The 21,875-nt window shown below is 33.9% G+C and overlaps 1 protein-coding gene across 2 annotated transcripts in view; it reads right to left on the reverse strand.

Annotated features, from left to right (window-relative positions):
- Positions 1–5,119: 5,119 nt before the first annotated feature.
- Positions 5,120–21,875, reverse strand: part of LOC134851401 (growth hormone secretagogue receptor type 1-like) — a 59,168-nt gene continuing 42,412 nt past the window's right edge. For both annotated transcript variants that reach the window (XM_063867466.1, XM_063867467.1), the window contains exon 3: positions 5,120–6,334. In XM_063867466.1, the coding sequence (XP_063723536.1) occupies positions 5,772–6,334 (563 nt within the window). In that variant the 3' untranslated portion in view covers positions 5,120–5,771. The remainder of the gene's footprint in view (positions 6,335–21,875) is intronic.

A 21,875-nucleotide genomic window follows, 5' to 3' on the forward strand; every position in this document is an offset into this window, starting at 1 on the left:
TTTTGTGTTTCTGGAAGGGAGAGCGCGTTTAAATTTTTGATTTTAGGAATTTGATAGCTCAAATTTTTTAATGGCAACATTTTTTTTCGGCTCAATGGGCGTTAACTCAAGCGTTGCCGGCGTATTTTCTGCTCAATAAATACTTCTCAGTACTTATTAAACACCCGCGGAAAATATTTAGTGAACAATTTTTTCTTTTATAGCCATTTTACAAGAGAGAATTAATTTTAAAACCTAATTTTTATGATCGCAGTTTTTTTTACAAGTATAAAAGCATGCCTCCAGCTAGCGATAATGCAAAAAAAAATTTGTCGACTCCATTTAGGTCTACCAAATTGATTCTCCGAGCGTTCCCAGAACACTATAAAGACCCTATTTTGACTAATTTTCTGTGCCGCAGTTAAGTTTTTGGAAAAAAGGTCAGAAATTCTGTCTTTGACCAACTCTTGAAAAATTTTGACAAAAAATCGCATTTTATGGTGCGCGATTGCCTTCATAATTAGTATATAATGGCGCCGAATTCGCGTTTAGAAAAATTTAGACGTTGGGCTGCCGAAATTGGATGTCATAAAAAAGTAGCGATGGGTGAGGGGGTCGAATCCCTGAAGAGGAAGAAGCGTCCCCCACTAAATCCGCCCCTGGTTAATCATATTCAGCCCTAAATGTTTTCTAAAAGCGCTTTCGGCGCCAATATTTACTAACATCGAGGAAGAGCGAGCGCCAAAACAAAACGCATTTTTTTGTCAAAACTTTTTAAAAAGTGCTTTAAAATACCTTTTTGACCTCTTGTTTCTTTTTACATAAGCAAAGCTTGTGTCGTACAATGAACTCTCTTTTTTCCAACCTAAGTGGCAAAAATTGTTGCGGCGCAAATATTGTTACGAGAAAAAGGTGTTCTTTTTGAAAGTTTTCATTTTGATCAACAACCCGCTATTAAGTACAGCCAATTCCAATGATATTAACAGAGACTATGATATTACAAATAGCGCTTTAGCTTCAAGGTATCATGGATCTGTAGCGTAGAGGTAAGGAAGGAGAACAGCAACAAAATAAGAGGGTTCTAACCCTGGGCAGTGTTGGATAATTTTGGACCTTTTTCGTATACTAGTTCAAATGTGTCAGCTCTTTAAATTGAGGCATGTTAGTTGCTAATTTTTTTTAAATTGACTGGTAGTGTTAATGCGTCATAATTGGCTTGCGTCACTTAGCAATTATGTAGACTCATAATTGGGGTGCGTCACTTAAGAAGTTTTGAAGACTCAAAATTATACTCATTCAGTTTTCCCCACTAGAGCATATTTTTGCTTGTGTAAAATTTGCCTGAGGAGCAGAAAATTCAGCCAAAGTAGGCTCTTTTTAGTGATTTGAGAGAGCTCTGAAAATCAAATAGGCCGACCTAAAAAAATCCTCCCTCGAGAAAAACCTAGATCCGCTTCTGAGGCAGTCGGAAATCTGAAGGCTGCATCCTAATACGAGATTTGCAGCTGGGTCATGCTCAAAATATGTTGTGTTGCGAATGAAATCTACAAGAAAACAGAAAAGCAAACTAACAATAGAACAGAAAAAAACGGGGATAAATTATGTCGCGTTAGGTGGTTGGAGTAGAAAATATGGCGACTTAACAATGTGTCTCTAATCGGTTTAGAAATCAGATTTATGCGTCAATCAGATAAAGCACCTGTAAGTGAGCTTAAATTTCAGTAATCGCCTGCAAAATTGAACTGCGTATTATTCCCTGAGTTTAATTTGAAGCAACTTGAACCGATTATTTGTACAGAAATAGATGCAACTATTCATTAGTAGCAGAACGAAAAAAAATTTTAGTCTGTCTTCTCAATTAGAATTGTCTGTCTTCTCAATTGACTGATTCGTGATTGTTGACGAATCAGCCAGAAGAAGAAGCCACTTCAAACTCAATTTGCGATGCTTCTCTGCGGGATATTCCTAGAAAACAACGGACTAAATTTCTGTTCAGACCAAAATCCATTTTTTGTTTAACAATATTTGACGTAGGATTTTGTTTAACAATATTTGACGTATTTGACTTTAGTTCTAAATTAAAAATATACTTCACTTGTAGTTATTTGAAAAACATGTCGATTTTTTTCAACCAAAAACCTTACTCGTCTTTTTAACTTGCTCAGTTTCATTTTCTTAGTCAACCAGCCCGGAGGCCTAAGCCGAAGGTTAAGTGTTTAGGTTGACGAAGAGCGCAAATAACCAGTGCCCATCGTAGGATATGGCTAACTTACAAGAACTCACCTTACAAACTGCAGCGGACGTGCGATTTGAACCAGCAATCATATGATTGCTGAGCACCATCGCTACGGGAGCGCCACAATTACATTGATTTCTCGTAATAGTTGACACAAAGCATTCTATTATCTAGCTTGAAATTTTCAAAAATTTTTCCCTTTTTTCATCATAAATGCAAACTTATTTGTACTAATCTTGAGGGGGGGGGGGGTTTATTAGGTCGACCAAATTGATTTTTCGAGCTCTCCCAAATTACTCTAAATACCCTATTTCGACCAAATTTTCGGCGCAGCAGACAATTTTTGCCTTTGTAGGCAATTTTTGGAATATCTTGACTGATAAATCGCGTTTTCTCGGCGCGCTCCTCAATCAAAATTAGTATATTTTGGCGCCAAAGGCGTCTTCAGAAAAATTTAGGTTCGGTCAGTCCAGAATGGAGGTGTTAAAATAGCACCAAAGGATGGACCCTTTGGGTCGTCAGGGGCGAATGCCTGAGGGAAAAGGGCGCCCCCCCCCCCTAATACCGCTACTGTTATCACCATTTTTATTTTCTATGCAAAATTTTTAGATTAACAAGTCTGATATGTATATTTGGGCATATTTACGGTATATTGATTGTTACGCATTTGATTTGGTAAAACAGACAACAAAATAACTTTTTTCTGTCTTGGAATTGCTTTGATTATATCTTCAAAACTGATTATCAAACACTAAAATTAATTGGGCATGATGATTGAAAGCAAAAAAACTTGTGAATTCAGAAGTTAATGGTGCGTCATTAACTACATTTTTGTGGCAAAAAAACTACATGTTTACCCTTGTTGTATTTCTCATTTTATTTTTTTTTCAGCATAAATGTTTATTTTTCTATTTCCATTTCTCAGACTAATTAAATCTTTCGGCGGCGGAAAAGTGCCTATGAATCCTACACATTTATGCAGTTGAAAGAGGTTGAAACCCTTCCCCCCTGCGCAAATATGGACTGCATTAGCATTCCTATCTATGCAAAGTACAAGTGTCATCTGTTCAAAGTGGAAAAACGGTGTTTCTTAGATTAAATTAAGGTAGTAGGGATCAAATATCCATTTGCGGTGACATCGGCATTCCTCTGTCAACGTCATTTTCAGCGGAAGAAAGTTTCAATTTTTGACGAGTATCGAGATTCCCAGAATGCGACTGTAAAAACCCACTGAAACTGATAACTCAACAAAGCTTCCCGGGTTGACCTCCATACAACAAAGATCATTCTCTTACAATTCCATACATCAAGTGTATGGAGAAAATGCTTGTCATACAGTTTTCATACATTTTCGAAAAACAATAGAAAATAAAAATTGAACATTTTCTGCGGCTTTTTGATAACAGTTGAACAGGCTGGTAACGGAAACAAACTGACTTAAATTTTTTTTCAAAAGAAATGCTTGCCATACAGTTTCCATGTATGAAAATTGTATGACAAGCATTTTCCCCAGAAGGGATAATTTTTTCGAAATTTTTTGCAAACCAGGTTTTGGAAACTTCAAATGAATTGGTAGCATTTTTTCAAAGGATGAGAAGAAAATGCGCAAATAAATCCGTTCAAATCCAAGTAAAAGAGAAGCAATTAAGATTGAAAAAATAGACATTCATTTAATTTTTTTTCTCTCGAAAATGGTTTGCTTATCCAAATTCGTAAATGCAAAATTTGACTTTTTGGGCATTTTAAAGCTCCTGGAGGTTTGCTGTCTTGTCGCTCGTGTTTGCGAAGCTGCAGCTTCGCCTCTTTTTTATAATATTTATAAAGTTCTTTTTCAGAAGAAATGAATTTGTGGATGTTAAAGCTTGTGGATTCACGATGTGATTACCGAACTGCAGAAGGTTTGCCGGAGATATTTCACGCAGATATAAAGGTTTTTTTTTTTAAAAAAAGGTTTTTTAATAGTTTTTTTGAGGTAACCATCTCTTCAGTATTGCCCCCTTAGGATCAAATTAGGACCGTGCTGCTATCTAAACAGTTGAGAAGATTTCTTGCAGAAAATTAAGAAACTGAGGTTGCAACTTCTAAAAAAAAACTTTTTTTCTCAGGTTTTTTTTTCTGTTCAGAGATTGCACGGCTTATTAGATGGGCTTTAATGTAATTCGTGCCGCATTTGAAAAAAAATTTGCGAAAACTGTTTGTCATACAGTTCTCATTAATGACAAATTTTTCGTCATACAATTTCCCATTTTTGGCAAAAATGTTAGTCATACAAATTCCATTAAATGTTTATTATAGAGAGTTTATTATAGAGATTTCATACAATTTTTTGTACATATGGAATTGTATGGAAATGTATGACAAGAAATTTCCTATTTATGAGAATTGTATGATAAGCATTTTTGGTCAACCTGGATTGTCAGTAAAACCTTTTAACTTTAGGCTGTCTTAATCTATCTCAAAAGTAGCCATAATTTAGTGCCCTCTTAAAATTGCATTAAAAGTTTTGCCAAAAATATGGATTAGTTGGAGACTCAAATTATGGCGCAAGTTCAAAAAATTATCACACTTTTATATTTTCTTAAATTTTTGTCTCAAAAGTAATTTTTATTGAACTACTAATGAAAAAATTTGCCAACAATTTTTTAAAAACAGTTGCAAACCTAAAGTTTTTGAGTGATAATTTAACCAGAGCTGGGAACTCTCTTTACTTCGCACACTATTATTGGTTAGTTTTGTCTAATCACTGGCTGCTTGGTTGAAAAAATTTGGACGCTTTTTAGGGATAACTTGACAAAAAAATGAACATCGCAACCTCAGTTGGAGCAAAGAGTAAAATATGTTTTGATTTTTTGGATCAATTTATTTTGAAAAGTAAAACATTTATTCAGCAAACAAATTGTACAATACACTGGCATGCAAATTCACGACAACTTTGAAAACTACAATTCGTATACATACATTTTGATATCTAGGAGTTTTTAAGAAATTTATTAACGTAAAACGCAACAATATAAACAATAATTTAGTTTGAAAATTCATCTTCTGTAGATCTAGATATTTACATTTAATCGATTGAAAATAATCTATGGGCAGAATATTTTTAACCCGACAAAACCAAGTCAGATTATTGTGACTTTTTTGTCGGTGAGAAAAGATGGCAATACTCGATCGTGTCTAAATTTTGGATCTCTTTAGTAGCTCCCAAATCACGTGATACTTTGACTTAACGGTTAAACATACATCAATTTTGCACCTAGAAAAATTAAGTCATCCTTTTGGAAAAAATAGTGAATTGGTTAGAGAAATCGAAAAATGATTCCTTAATTGCAATCAGTCTTGGCGAAATGATGAAACGCACATTCGATCTATAAGTTCGGAACTTGTTATATACCCCCTACCCTATAGCCTTTTAGTATAAAACTTTTCTCCTTATCAAGGACTAGTATAACAGTTAACCATATAATAATTTCGAACGTTGCAGCAAATCCTCCTTTTGCAATAAGGTGGGGGGGGGGGGGTGTTGGTTGACAAAATCAGTTGGTTTTTTTCCCGAGTCTCAGCATAGAGTATCGTTGGCAGTGTTGATTGTTTTTGCGATTCGACTGCCGCGGCCGTTCAGCTCTCCGTTTTGACCGGTTTTCTGGGAAACCAGACTTCCCCCTTGGCCCCTTTGGGGCTGGCATTTCAGAATGGAGACAATCTCATCTCTGAAAGTTTTGTTCACGAAGGTGTATATAATCGGGTTGACTGCATTGTTGATATAGTATGAGCTTCCAAATAAGTTCATAACGTGTTTTTCCACCAGAATCGGAATGGTTGCAGGGAAATTGTACATTAGTAGATACATAGTCCAATAAGGGGTCCATGCCAGGATGAAAACTGTAGTGACTAGAAATAACATCATCCCGGTTCGGGCAGTCACGTGATCACGAACTGCTTGAACTGTTGCTCCGAGCGCGTTCGTGTTTTGAATGGCTGATCGGTTTCGCAAGTTGCGTCGTTTTATCGCCTGTCGGAAAACGGAGACAAAAACGCTGGTGTAGAGAAAAATGATGACCACAGCGCAGCATACGTAGAGCGATAGAGTCATATAAAGTAGACCTTCAGTGAGAAATCGCTCTGAAATTACAAACCAAATTTACCAAATTACAAACTATATTTTTAAACACCAAAAGTAACTAATTTGACACCAGTTTTTTTTTAAATCGAAATTTTCAAATTATAACTCGTTTTTTTTATAACCAAAGCTACAAGACTATTTTCGGAGGCCTTCCCGCAATGTTAAGTACAACTGTATACTTCTGACTTAGTATTCGGATCGATTAGCTTGCCTCGATTCAATTTGGAATTGAACCTGAGCCGAGGTAGTTCGTGGTCGGCCCTAAGCGTTAACAGAAAATTGGAAACTTCGCTCCCATTAACTTTCGTTGAGGCAACTTTAATTCCAATTAACACAGAAAAAAAAAATCAAAAGTAATATCTAATTACTTCGGAGACTAGGATAGTGATATCTTTGGATGTGGTCAAATTCAATTTTGTTAAAAATAGCTAACAAAAAGTTTATCTGAAAAAATTACACCGAGCGCCGGAAATAGAACCAAAAAATAAAAAAAACTGCTCCTATCAGGCAGGGGCGGATCTAGGATTTTCTCGAGGGGGCGGGTTTTCAAAAAATATAAAGATTTTGTCATTTTATTTTTAGATCGACCAATTTAGTTTTACGAGCTGTGCCAAAGCATTAAAAAGACCCTGTTTCTGCCAAATTTTAGAAAAAAATAACGAAACTGTTTTTTTTTTCAGATTTGTTTTAAAAATCATGCCCCACGCGCCTTGTAAAGTTCGAAGAGGCGTATTTAGCATTTAGCAAAAAATAATGGTCAAATCTATGCTTAATTTAAATCGGAATGATAATAAGTAAGTGTTCCCTAATATGCACTAAAAAGTCTTTTGGTTTTTAATCTTTTTTTGACATTTTGAAGCCGCATAAGCTCCCTATACGTTTTGTTAAAGCTTCCTTGGAAGAGAGTGTTTTCTTTTCTTTTCAGTCTAGGAGCTTTGTTATGGCAATTAGCGTACCAGTCACTTAGTTTCCCTAATTTTGACCCTTTTAAGTTTCCTTGCAATCAATCAACCTAAACGGCAACTCAAATATGTACTTTACATTGTAATTTGCGGACGAAACTAAACAAAAAACTGATTGAATTGCTGATTTTAGGTCAAGAACAAAAATTTAGTGCAAATTTATTGATTATTTTTCACGAAATTTCCGATATTATTTAAAGAGGATTTTGTTTGAGGGGGGAATCATAACCCAATGGCTAACCAGCAGCACAGTTGATTTGCCCATTAACAGTAAAAAGGAACAACAATCCATTTTTTGCTAACTAACCATAATTTTTTCAAGCGTCTTTGACATCATTTAATATTTTTAATACTAATTTCAAATGGGAAGCGCGGGTCATTAAACGCAATTTTTTTGAGTCAAATTTTTGCAAAATTGCTCGTCAGCATTTGGCTTGTTTTCGAAAAAAATGCGCAGCAAACAAAATTTTAGCAAAAAAAGGGTTTTAACTGTAGTGAGAAGTCTGAAAATCATTTGTGTCAATTTAAACGAAAAAATTCAAAAATTTACAAACATATTGCTACTGTCAAAGTTTCAAAAAATTTTGCTAAAAGTTTGCCGCCATTAGACATAAATTCCGACATGAATTCTCGGGATCAAAGAAATGACTAACTTAAATCTATAAGAGAATTCATAATTAGATAAATGAACTTTCTTTCAGAAAAACAAAACAAAACTTTTAGCTACAATTGTTCCAACTTTCGCAGAAAGAGAGAATATATGTGCTCGGGCGTTTTTTTCCAGACAAAAAAAAAGATTTTTCAACTAGCATGTTTTGATAGATTTTTAAATTATTGAAAAGGTATTTTTGTCTTGAGCTGAAAATGACAAAAAAAGTTTCTCCTTCGATCGTTTTTTGCTCCAAGTTTTATGGAGTTTAAAGATCACTATTTTGACAAATTGGGACAAGTAACACGCGATACATTTCGTGGTACTAACGCGTAAGCGCAGGCTTAATCCGTCTTAGAAATCTATCCTGATCAAATTGAAGCATGCTGTTTGGTTCAATTTTTATTTTGCTACATGTTCAAAATATCACTTTGTACTCTACATAAAATGTGGGGATTTTAAAATTTTTTTTTCAAAGTTTCGAGTTTTTCTAAAGCAAACACTCCTTATACCTCAAAGCGCAGTCGAAACATTGGGAGCGTTGCTCTGATACGAGTAGTTTTTTTTGAAAAGGACAAACCTTACGATGTTTTATTGATATATGAGAGAACGGCTCAAGGGGTGCGAGCTAACATTTAACTTCATTCAAACATAACTTTTTTGTCTCAGAAGTGAACGGAATATTTCGAATTTTTAGCTAGAAATTTTGAGCCAAATGTTTTGGACCATCTGAAAAAAAAGATGTTCTGGGCTCATATTCAGAAAGATATTTTACCGGTGATCGTTTGTTTTTTGAAAAGTTAGCGTGGTTTAAAAATTTCTCAATTTGGCTAATTGGGTCAATTGGTGCGCAAGGTATTCAATTTTATAAAGCTTAAGGGGCAAGTTAAATCGATCCAAATGCTCGCGGTGTGTTTTCCGTTAGACCCATTTCGATTTTTTAACTAGTCATTTTGGAATCGATATTTTACTTGTGTTAGTTTTTTGAAAAGTTATTGTTCCGACTTTCGATACGAAAGTAACGGAATATTTGTGCTCGGGTTTTTTTTCTTCAGACAAATTTCGACTTTTTAACTAGCCATTTTTGACGGAACTTTTTTATATCATTCAAAAGGTATTGTTGTCCTGAGCTTAAATTTGAAAAGATATTTCACCTGTGATCATTTTTCGTAAAGTTATGGGGGTTTAAAGATAGCCAATATGGCCAATTTGGGACAATTAACGCGCGATATAATCCGTCTTAGAAATCGTTCCAAATTGGTTGGAAGAAGCTTTTTTGCCATAATTGATTTGTTACAAGGAGCGAAATCTATCCTTTTGTACTTTATGTAGCGTGTGGGGGATGATTTCATTTAAAAAAAATTCAAATTTTAGAAAAAAAAATTTCATTTTATTTTATTACATTTTATTTTTATAGGTTATTACTGCTCCTTAAACATTTAAAGGCAGTCGGAACATTCAGGGCTTAGCCCTGATACGAGCAGTCTTGTTGGGGTTTGAAAACGGCCAATTTGGATAACTTGAGAGAATTAACGCGCGCGATGTTTCATGCAATTAACGTGTAAGCTGCTAATAAATCCGCTTATAATCGTATCGTTACAAACTGAATTGAGGCAAGTAATTTTGTGTTATTATTTGGTTACTAGACGCTGAAACTATCAATTTGAATCTGGCAAATTTGATTTTTGTTGTGTTTTTTGTTAAACACTTGAAGCAATTTTTTAAATTGATGTTTGAAGGGAATTTGGAACTGTCAAGGTTGTGCCCTGATGCGAACAGTCTTGTTATAGCATACAATATATAGTAGTGGGAATAAATCATGAAATTCAGTTCACTAATCAGCTAAAAAAAAGCTCGACGATGTCGCTTCAGATTTAGTTAAATCTGAAATTCTGCCCGTGGAGATCTATTGAACTAAGCTTCAATTTCCTAGCCAGGCACAACTTCAAATTTCGAAGTCCATTTAATTGGGGATCAAATTGCAATTAGTGCTTTTGAAGTATTTCATTAAGAAGCGCTCGTTTGACAAAAATTCATGTCTAAACAAATCAAAGAACGAAATTGGTGCACCAATGAAGCTTAGCGCGAAAAGTGATTTATTCACTTGACGGAATTTTGAAGCAATTATTTTTTGTTTTCCGAGAAATTTCAGCAATGGGTCGAAATGCTTGCACTTAGACTCGATCCCCTATAATGGCAAAAATAATGAGAGAAGTCGATATCTCACTTGACCTCTAGCTTCAAGTAGCTACCACAATCTGGCCAATTCCGGCTGCATAATGGCACCACGCAAAAAACGTCTTGAGTCGCAAAAAAAAGAACTTGGCTTAACAAAACAACTCACTCTGGAATTTGGCAAAAAGTGCAAAACAGACTTTGCTTAGCCAGGCCTGATAGTATTTCATAGTTCGTCTGAGCGACTCGCAGAAACATCAACTATTATTACTCATTTCACTAATTGTTTCACTCATTATTTTTGTTTAATTAGCACAAAAAATGGTGCTATGGCATGCTCATTCATACTTTATTTCACTTTTGTTGGCGTTATTCAATTTTTTTGTATCATTTTTCTGAAAAATAAGATCCGAGAAATTTGAGGCAGAAATAAAAACTCTAGAAAAACTCTAAAGCTAGAAAAAATCATTACCTCTAAAACAACTTTAGCCCAACTTTCAGCATTTTTTTGAAAGCCGACAAAAATATAATTTAAAACTAAAAATCAGTGTGCATCGTAGAAATGCTATTTTTATACCCCGCGCTGCTCTGTGTAATTTTGTCTGAATTCAGATTAGAAACAGAAATTTCATTAATTGTACAATTCCCCGAAGAACCAGCCTCTAAGGCATGTTAATCTTCTTTGATTGTCGAATTCTGTATAGCTGTTCCCGACTTTTCAGTGGAAATTGTGCAGATTATCAAAACCAGGGCATTATAAAATCCTAAATTAACTTCTTCAAAGTAGAAAAGAGAATTGGAAGAGCGCGCTTCTTCAAGTTTTAATAAATTTCAATAATTTTTATAAAGAGGGGTTGATAATTGTTTTTTTTTTGAGTGGGGAGGCTAAATACGCTACTGCTTAGCTCAAGCCCTTTGGGGACATTATTTGTTTTCTTGGCAATTGCATTTGCAAACAGATTTTTTGTCTTAATTCTGATGTGATTGTATTTTTCAAACAAACTTCTACGTGAAACCCGAGAAATAATTTAAAAAAGTTTTGGATAAAAATTCAATAAAGGAGTTTCCAAATTTTAAATGGATAGATCTTGGTGAAAACCCCCCATTGTCCTAAAAGACAGAGAAACTTATGCATTTTTATTCTCTCAAGTCAAAATAAATTTTGTGCGAGAATTGTTTTTAAGTTTCTGACTAGAATCTAAATTTTTATAACAAGACTGCTCGTATATCAGGCAGGACCCTGACATATCAGATTGCTCTTTTATTGGTCTTCAATAAGTTTTGGTATATAACAAATCAGAGTGTTCTTCAACTGGTCTTCAATAAATTTTAGTGTTAGAGAAAAAAACGTGCTTTTGTTCTGAGCTTGCCTGTAGCTTGCCTTTTTTCAATTTGGAACTGACAATTGTTTGTGCTACGCTTTCAGCACCACAGATGAAATTTTTGGATAAATTACACGGATAAATTTTTGTTCAGACTTGTTTTATTACCTAGATTAATTTGCTTTGGTTTTCACTAGATACCAGTCAATTACGTTGAGCCTACGTACGTTGGTCAATCAATTACTGTTCTGAAATAGTCTGATAACAGACACAATAATTCAACACAACTTGTTTTAGTCTTCTAGTGTTCATTCTGCACACAAGTAGATGTTGTTCTACATTGTTTTTCAATATAACTACTAGTTTTCAATATAGTTTTTGCTATGGCATAGGTAAACGACTAGAGCTTGAGGGGAACCCTTCACACTATGTAGCCGCAGACATCTTGGACACAATGGAGCGAATACTTCCAATTGGCGCTCATTGCAAAGGAAAATCTGTATATTGCCAAATTAAATGATTCGAAAATAACGGAAACTCAAAACCGATTTTGAAACAAGTCACAGGTATCGAGGTGAACTCAGATAATGTTAGTCGAAACGAAAAAAAAAAGCCGTGAAGACGTAAGAATTGTCAGAGTAAATACAAACTAATAAATGAAAACTTCTAAGAGATGAGAAGAGCCATAGCCGCAAAAAACTACGTTTAATCCTCTACTTAGCACTAATAAATGAAAACAAACAGGTTTTTTTTATAGAATAAATTAAAGCTTAAATTTTATTGATATCTTGTAACGAATTCTGGGATTTGCTAAATAACGCTTATAACAAACTTCCAAACACAGCTTTTGGGGAAAATACACTTCTTAAGAGAAAATAGAGAGGCAGAAAACTATTTGAACAATTTTTGTGAGCTCTCACAGACTTAGCAAGGACGTGTAACATGAAAGAAACGGACGAAAAGTCGAATAGTAAAGTAAAGTTTTAATCAGTAACATGCGGAACACTGAAACCCCAAAAAAAATTTCTTGACGATAAAAGGTCCTCATTTCAAAAAATTTATTTGTACATAACCATGTAAAAAAGAACCCATATTAAATATTGAAAGAAGCAACTCATTCACGGGAATGTTGAAATGAAAAAAGCCGCAGGTTATATGAACGTGCGTCCATCATTGAAAACATTTTCGTTTTGGAGGACATATCGCCTAATTATGTAAAACTAGGAACAAACGAACTAATGTTTATACGATAGATGAAGCTTTCAGGTTGAGAATTGAACTTACATCGCGCCGAAAATAACATGCAATGAAGGTTAACTGTTTTGTGAAGTGACACGTGCATGGAGCGAAAACATACAGAGCTGCTATGACGACTACTCTGTGTTCAACGTCTGAACATTTTGCGACCAAAATTTGTTAGAGACGAAAAAGCTATTAAGCAATTATGATGAAAAATGATTGTAAGTCCAGATGTTCCGGTAGATTCGGCCAGCACGAATAATTTTATCATGCAAAACGTCTTATATTAGTTAAGCCTCAGGTACTCTAGTCTCGAAATGTTTCCTGTCAAAAATCAGATGAAGGATTTTTACTGCTGATACACTAATGTTAAGATCAGTTTTCTCAATAAAACAGTGATCAGAACTCAATTAAACGTTGGATTTGTTTATAAACCTGTTTTATCATCGGCAAAAATTAAGAGAAAAATCATCGGAAACGAGAATCTTCCAATAGGGGAGTAAGTTTCTCAATTATATTTCTACCAGTCAAAGTTTTGTCTTTTTGAAGAACTTTTCAGCACAATCGGAAAAACACCCATTGATCGAAAATCTTTGCTTTCTCTTATGAAAGGTTGAACAGAATTTTGAAAATGGAGATCAAATGTCACATAGCTAGACCGAAAAAAATGCAAAAAAGACTGTTTTAGCTGATCAATAGTAGTCACGAGAATCGATGACGAGTCAATAAATTTGGCCTTGAGTTTAAAACTTCAAACAAATCAAATTGTTAAAATTGTGAAAGAGATGCCATATTTTGGGCTAATAGATAATGTGGCTCTTCAATTATCAGAAAAATCTGATAGACAAGTTTGGTTTCTTAGCGTAGACCTCAAAATTGCCTAAAGCCAACTGAAGTTGTGTAACGAAAGCAGTAAAAATTGTGACACATGTGAATTGGTTAAATTTCTTATTGTACATTTGGAGACCATAGATCAGGCAGACAGTAGACTTATACATGTAAAGGCAAAAGTTTTGGCCACGTCAATTGAGAAACCTAATTTTTTCAATAGAGAAAATTGTTTGGAATCTCAAAATTGCCACACAAACGTCCGAAGGCTGCAATATCTTTAAAAACACTTTGAACAACCTGGAAAACACTTTGAAAAACACTTTGAACATCATTTGGGATACTCGTGGAAACGGACACCAAACAATCTGCAGATTTGAATGTGCTGGACAGCCCACCAATCACCAGGACCCAAACAGCGCCAGAACCCATGGATCAGTCTGCATCCGCATCAGAGCCAATTCATGTGTGAAATTCTTCAGACAAACCACATTCGCCTCTTCTTCAGACTCCTAGGAAATTGTCCAGAAAAAGAAAATATGTTGGTCCCCAAAAGTTTTTTGAAGAAAGAATTCGTCGACAAAGTGACGTAAAGAGAGAACTCAGACAGAATAATTGTGAGTTTAGATGACAGTCCGACTGAAAAGATCTTTACTCCTTGCCATCAAAAGTGGTCTCCTTATGGCTATTGCGTATTTCTCTTTCTCTTCGCAAATCGCGACACTTTTCGCAGAAACAACCTTGACTTGGTCTTCAGATGCCACACCTCCGAGCAGGCATATTTCAACATTTCCACTATAAACCAAGAACAGCATCAAGTCCTCTGATTTAAACGCTCGTCGCTCTCCAATTTTACCACAGAAACACGCGGACACAGAAGCCAGATTCGACATATTCCAAACTGTGGATCAAAAAAGAGAAAAACCTAAGAAGGAATTTACAAAGGAATTCAACCAAAACTAAACTTTAGAAGGATATCAACCAAAACTAAAACGAATTTTTCGGAATTTTCGATTTCTGTTTTAGTGCTTCAATAATCTTTTTTCCTACTTTATCCGTCTCATTTTCACTCTTCTAATTTTTCCTGTACAAATTGTACGTATTAAATTAATTTTCTGTAGAATAATGCTTCATTGTAAACTTCAAAATTCACTCATTGTGGTAATATATCATCTTGTGGACACATTGATCTTTTTTTCTGACCATACTTTCAGTTTTTGTGCAGTTTGTAATTTGTTTGTTTTATTTTGATGGAGGAAAGTTGTATATATAATTAGCCCCGAAAAATTTTAGCGGAATTGAAGACTGAAACTAGACTAGGTTGATAGCTTTGATACAAAAACGATTAAAACTAGTTTTCCGAATCTATATTTGCCCGATTTGATTCTCTCGTTATGTTTTTGGAAAATTCACATATCAATACGCCCCAAAAAATTCGAAACTGAAAAAGCGTATCTTCTTTTTTTGATTGAAGACATCAAAAAGGCAAAGCAGAGCAGAGTAAAAACAACATAATCAAGTCTTTTTTCTTTCGGTCAAATCCAATTTTGACCTGATAGAAGAAAAATGTATAGTCATGATTTAATAGTTTTAAGGCAAGCTTGATGATAGCCAAATCTTTTTTGGGTAGGCCTATATTTAAAAAACGTTTCACGCAGGGTCATCTTTGGATTTATTTACACTAAAAATTTTTTCCAGTATAAGGGTTGAACTAAGATAAAATATTTTTTAAAAACAAAACTGGAAAAGTGTTAATTATTCCCCTCTCCTTTTCCTTATGGCAAAAAAGGGATTCGTTGCTAGGTTCAAAATCCGTAAAAGCGTAAGTCTTGATCTGTTTTTTATGAAGCGCTACAAGAGTGGTAATGGCATAATTTGTTACGGGGTATACTAGGTATCACACAGGGTTTTGTATTATTTGAAGAAATCCAAAACAAGAAATGACCGAGCAAAAAGTTATTCCTAATGGTAAAATCTGTTGCATCGGAACCAGCAGATGTTTCAACCAAGATGCCATAGTCTTTTCTTATGAACATTTTTTTTGTTAAAAGTTATTTTTTCTTAGTTAACTATCCAAACTCTTATTTTTTTTGCGTATAAGTGTAAAGTGCTCACTTTTGGGTGAAGTAAAACAGCCGTGATTTGATTTTTAAAAAATCAATTTCAGTTTCACCAAAGCTTATCAATTTCACCAAGAGTAGGCCTTTGTTTTTTTTTCGTTTCCCGACTAAATGAACGCATTTTACTTTACTTCAAATGCCTTCATTCTTTTACGTTTTATTTTGCTGCTTTCAGCTAATTCTATTGCGCACTACTGAAAGAAATGACATAAATTATAGCAAATGAATGAACAAAATTTTTAAAGAAAATAATGCTCTTTTTATCTCATTATGTTTTTAATACGTTTTTCATTTCAATTTTTTTGCGGTCGTTGTAGTCAAGTTGTTCTGCATTTCATTCTGCGCTACCGGCTATACATATACTTAATTAAACTTTTTTAACATTGCTGTACTTCAACTTTGGTATAAATTGTGCTACCATCAGGGTCTTCGGCGACTGATTTTTTCATTATTGGTGGTCATTTTCACCTGTTAGTTCGAAAGTATGTGGCTAGTATTGGAATGTCCTGCTGTTAACACTACTTCAACTTCTTCCTAGCCACAGAAGGCTTCAATATCGTTATTTGAGCAAACTCAACATTTATTAACCCCGTGTGCTGATAATTGTTCCAACCATTCGAAAAAAAGGGAGGAACTTTGTACTCGAATGAGTTTTCCTATTTTTTCCAATCAAAATCAGCTACCACAAGCAATCATCGAATAGAATTAAGGGATAAATCATATTAAAGTCCTTACGGTCAGTCGCGATTCGCACGACATTAAAAAATTCGACAATTTATCTCAATGTCGAGAAAAACCGATTTGAAGTTTTTGATTTTTCGTTTGAAGTAGAGCAAGTAAAGGAGCGATCACACTTTTAAGCTTATCTTAGGCCGTTTGCAGTAGCGTATTTATGCCTAATTTAATTTTTTTGATCGAATAAAATAAGTTTTTTGAGAGTTTAAATGTCGTTTTATGAATCAAAATTTCAGAAATTTGAAAATTTCTGCAAAAAAATTGAAAAAATTGTTGATTTTTCTGATATTTTAGGATTTTTGTGTTTCAAGTTATTTTTCTTCAAAATATGTTCTGATGTTTGCCTATATTATTATGACTGTCGTAGATGCCTAAGCTAAACTTTTACGTCAGAAAAGTTTCAGGTGTTTTTATCACACCACGCAGAAAAAACTACGAAAACTATACTAATTTGAACAAAAAAACGATTTTTTTTGTTGTTGTTCAAAAAACATGATCGAAACATTCTGTGCTATTTGCACAGTAACTGGCTATTTCTTTTTAATCTGCTATTTGTTAAGAATGCAAAGTTTCTTGAAAACTTATTTTGAATTTCAGTCAGTTTCAGCCTTTATAAATTAATCTGAAAGAAAACTTAAATTTATGAATGGACAAGACAGCTCGTATTAGGGCGCAGCGCTGATTTCACGGCTCGTGTCCACTTTTCCCCCACATTTCCTTTTTTCATTTGTTCTTATTTGTTGTAGGATTGATATTTGTTATATACGTGATGTTGTGATATAAGTTATGAAAAACAAATCTGTTCAATAGTTGGTTGGATCACCATGCAAATTTTTTTCATTACGTTAAGATTACGTTAGAATAGTTTTTCGAAATTGAACTTCAAATATAGGGGGAACTGTAAAAGAGCCTTTTTGCACTTAATAATGAAATAAATAGATCAAACTGATTACCTCAATTCAATCGGAATGGTTTCTGAGCCGGATAAGATCGCCGCTTACGCTTTGGATTGAACGAAAAAAATCGCGCGCGTTGGTTAACCCGAATCGGCGAAGCCTTTACGTTTTCAAAACAATTTTGCAAGTGATTTTTTGTTTTGTTTTGCTCATTGCATCAACCGTCGAAATGGCTAGTTACAACGTGGAATTTGGTATGACGACAAAAAACCACACCAATCACAACAATCAGTCATTTTTTTGGAATTCAGAACGCTAAAATTGAAATACAACTTTCGATTTGTGTAACTTTTATTCTTCCTGCACTGCATTTATCTCAAATTTGCAAAACCAAGCACTCATTGACCTTTGAATCCACAATTGAAGAACTCTGGTTTTTGGATTTTTGAAGATAATTGATTTTTTATATTTTTGGTGTACTCACCGTTCATATTTTCTTTTATGTCCCTTTTTTAAAAAATCAAATCAGACAAAGTCAGATGAAAGAAAAGTTAGGCTTTTTAAAAATAACAAAAGCTGGTTAGATAACCAAAATAGACTTACAACTTAAAAAAATAATCTCAGGTTTTAAAATTATAAATCTAGAACTTAAAAAGACGTTTAGTTGAAAACATCTTAAGGATAAAACGAGGGAGAAATTGTTTTTTTTTTTGCGGCAATTAAAAAAAATCATAAAATGACCGTAGATGAATGAACTTTTCTCGTTTTTTTTGCTCTCTTTCCATTTTGTTTTTACAGCGTCATTTTTTCTTTAGTGTTTGTAAAACTTGATCGAAAAAAAAAACGGCGCTCTTGTTTTCGACGCGTTAAAACATTTATTTGAAAATTTTGAACCGTTTCGCGGGTGAGTGAGAAGGATAATGTTTTTTTATTGTTTTCTACGTTGTGTAAGACAATTAAAGGCAATTCTCATTTTTATGAAATGTTTGAGGGCAACCTTCATCAAACGTAACTATATTTCAGCTCTGTTATTCTTTTTTTCAATTATTATCTTATACTGTCTGATAAATACTTATAATTAATCTCAATTTTCAAAAAAATTCTCTCTCAGTTCATTTATCTCTACTACTCAACTACGCCCATAAAAAGCTACACAAACGTGAACGAAAAAAAGTCTTTAAAAATTTTTTTTTCTTCAACTTTTTGAATTGCAAATTTGATTGTGGTCGCACGATTTACTGCACGATTTCAACAGCACTTGACAACCTTACCGTTATAATTGATTCTGAGGCGCAATTTGCCTCAAGCGTTTTTAGCCCTGTTACGAGGAAAAAAAAGATAGAATTCAAATGAGTGAAAAATATTCAAATGATTGCAAAATTATTTTTAACCAAAATTAAGGAGCTGTTTCTATGAAAGTCTTCGTGATTAGTTGTATGCGCCGAACGCTTCAAATGTAAGCTATCCTGACAATAATGTCGAAATCGGATTATCATTTATAACTATGTTTGGGTTAATAGACTTTCGGGACACTCGAAAGTTGGAATACTCACTTTGTCTGAATGTATGAACATACATTTGTCTGAACTACATATTCAAATTTGCATATGAAATATTGCACTTATTCCTCAAAATCAGTGTATCATGGTATCAAAGATGCCATACGAAACTTTTTAGGCATGCAAGCCAAAAACTAATTTCATAAGTTCGTAGCAAGTTGTAGTTTGGGGTTGAGTTCCTGGATTGCATGCAGGTATAAATTTTCATCCTCATTATCATGTATGAGATCTCGATGTGAACTCATAAAACTTTTTATTTGCAAGCTATTCGGTGTTCAAAAGAAAATTGGGATATCTTTGAACTCATATAGCTCTTGCGTAGTCTCATCGGGTGTGGCGTCGCAGAGATATTCGTGATTCATAAAAAAATACGTGATTCAGATGTATACCATGAGTCAGATGTATTACTTATCGATCATGGATTGGTCGTTTATTGGTGTCTGAAACGGTGAAGATATTTTAACCTAATCTGAAAGCGCTGAATCATGGATAACTCAGAAATAGTTAAGCGCTAACTCGGAAAATCATTTCTGTTTCAGAAAAATTTCAGTGCTAATTCAGAACTCGGATATTCAGGGCTGATTCTGATATTGGTTTATGTTTTTGGCCTATAATGGATAAGCTGTCACTGATCAGGGCCTGAAATGACGATAATTATCTCTGTGACACCAACTCGGCAATGTATCTCAAGAGAAATTGTGACAATAATTTCACCTATTCTAGTTTTTGGTTAGTGGACAAAACGAGTAATATGATATAACTCATTAAAATTAAGTAACATCTGCACTTAACAGGATATGAGACAACTGTGAAAAAAATTGATTACTTCAAAAAAATTGTACAATCCTCAAAAATTGCATATTTTCAATTGCGTAAAATCTTTCAAAAACAGTTAAATAAAAGGTGATCAAATGGTTTAAGAAAAAGGTTTATCAAAAGGTTTAAGAAAAAGGTGATCAAATTTTGACTGTTTTTCTGGTAGTTTGATGCTTTGAAACTGCCTAATTCAACTAATTTTTTAATGTTTGTTTATTGTGTCTCAAACTTGCGAACTGATTAGAACGTCTAGAGCAAAACCATTTTTCTGTCGTTTACTGATATCAGTAAAACATTTGAACAAAATTCTAGTAAGATCAAAAAAATAAGGAAGTTAATCAAAAACTACTCTGAAACTGATATGGAAGTTGTTGCATAAATTTACACAGGGAAAACTGCAAAAAAACCCATGAAATGCAAAATTTTGTCTAGTTTACTAACTTTTAATTGCCTCAAAGATACTATAACATTCTCAAAAAAAACTCAGTTTTCACTAAAACTTACCATTAAGCAAACTGTTTTTTGGTACTTTCAGATTTTGAAATGAAACTCTCAAATAATAGCAAAAAATATCTAGTTTTTAATAGAACTAGATAAAAAAATTTATTTAGAAATATAATCGAAATTTCAAAAATTTTCTAACATCGAGAGCTCATGATTTGATTTTTTTTCGAAGACGGGTAGCATATTTGTGTGCGAGGTCGTTTTCTTTTTAGACAAGTTTTGAATTTTGAGATAGCTTTTTTGACAGCAGTTTTTTTCCTTACTTCTAAAAATGTTTGAAGTTGCTAACTTCTTGGCTAACTTGGGCAAATTACCGCGCAATATATTTTGTTCTTTTAATGCGTCAGCAGCCATATCTTCTATTTTATATTCCCTCTGATCTCTCGAAAAACTGTTTTAAAAAATGACTCTTGCAGCATGATTTTCTACTTTGAAATAAAATTATGATTCTTTTGTCGTAGTACAAACAAAAATCTAATTGTAAGGCATTGTCAATTTTTGCGAATTTAATTGACGATTTCCTTCTTCATTTTTTATGTTACTTTTCAGTTTTAACAGCGCAATGATTAGACTATCTAAAATAGATTAGTTCAATTTGGAATAATGATATGAGCTTTTAACTAGCCATTTTGAACGGAGTTTCTGATACCATCTGAAAAATGTTGACGTCATGAGCTAACATTTCAAAACAAAAATTACCTGCTTAAAGTTAGGGCGGTTTGCAAATTGCCAACTTGGCTAATTTGAGGCAATTAACGCGCGATATATTTCGTTCTATTAATGCATAAGCGGCGATTTAATCCGTCTCAAAAATTGTTTTTAATTTGACCCGAGGCTAACTATTTGGTAATATTATTTTGTAGCTAAATGCAAATTACCTAATTTTCAATTTCAATGGGAAAATTTTTAGGAAATCTGTAAAAAAAAATAAATTTCGTGCGCGTATTGGAAATTATATCAGTTTTTGCCGTTTTTAAAAAGATAATTTTTTCCTTTCATCTAAAGGGGTAGTCGGAATTTTTAGGGCTGTGCGCTGATATACGAGCCATTTTATTAGAAGGCAAATTTGCTTCTTGTTTTTCAAGCGGCAATATGGAGCTCTAAGTTCATGAAAACTGCTTGCTTTCATATTATTTTTTGATCGATGTCCCTATCGTGTCAGTCCAAAATCGTCCAATACAAAATGGTCCAATACATAAGAGTCCAGAAAAGTGAGAAAATTTACAAAAAAACAGTCTGATACAAAACAGTCCCACAAACAGTCCCAAGTATTAATTGTTTTAAAAAGCTGGCAGGCCGAGAATTGTCCTTTGTTCAACTTGTATTGTCCCTATTCTTAGCTCAGACAGTCAATAAGTAGCCCCTACTCGAAAGTAAAGGTTTATGGAAAACAGAGGTTTGCTTTGCCGTCTTCAAATAACCATCGACCTTCGAGGTGATGAAAATAGACCAATGTAGACTACTCTTGCCTTAATCAGTTTCCGATAACGGGGCTAGTCCATCAACAATTATCTTTTTTAAGAGTCACGCATGGTTAGCTCGCAGATATCGTTGGATACCTGTCTATGAAAAGTGATGGGTTTATTTTTTGATGGACAGATGCAAATTGCAGTCACTCAATTCGTTTCACTTGGTCACCACTTTAAGATAATTCAAGTCAATCAAAATTTCCAGGAATGCATTCGACCAAGCATTACTTAAAATAAAAATGGAAATCAAAAACGAAAATTTGAGT

This window comes from Symsagittifera roscoffensis, chromosome 7, assembly GCF_963678635.1.
Source record: "Symsagittifera roscoffensis chromosome 7, txSymRosc1.1, whole genome shotgun sequence".
In the NCBI taxonomy this organism is placed as follows: domain Eukaryota; kingdom Metazoa; phylum Xenacoelomorpha; order Acoela; family Convolutidae; genus Symsagittifera; species Symsagittifera roscoffensis.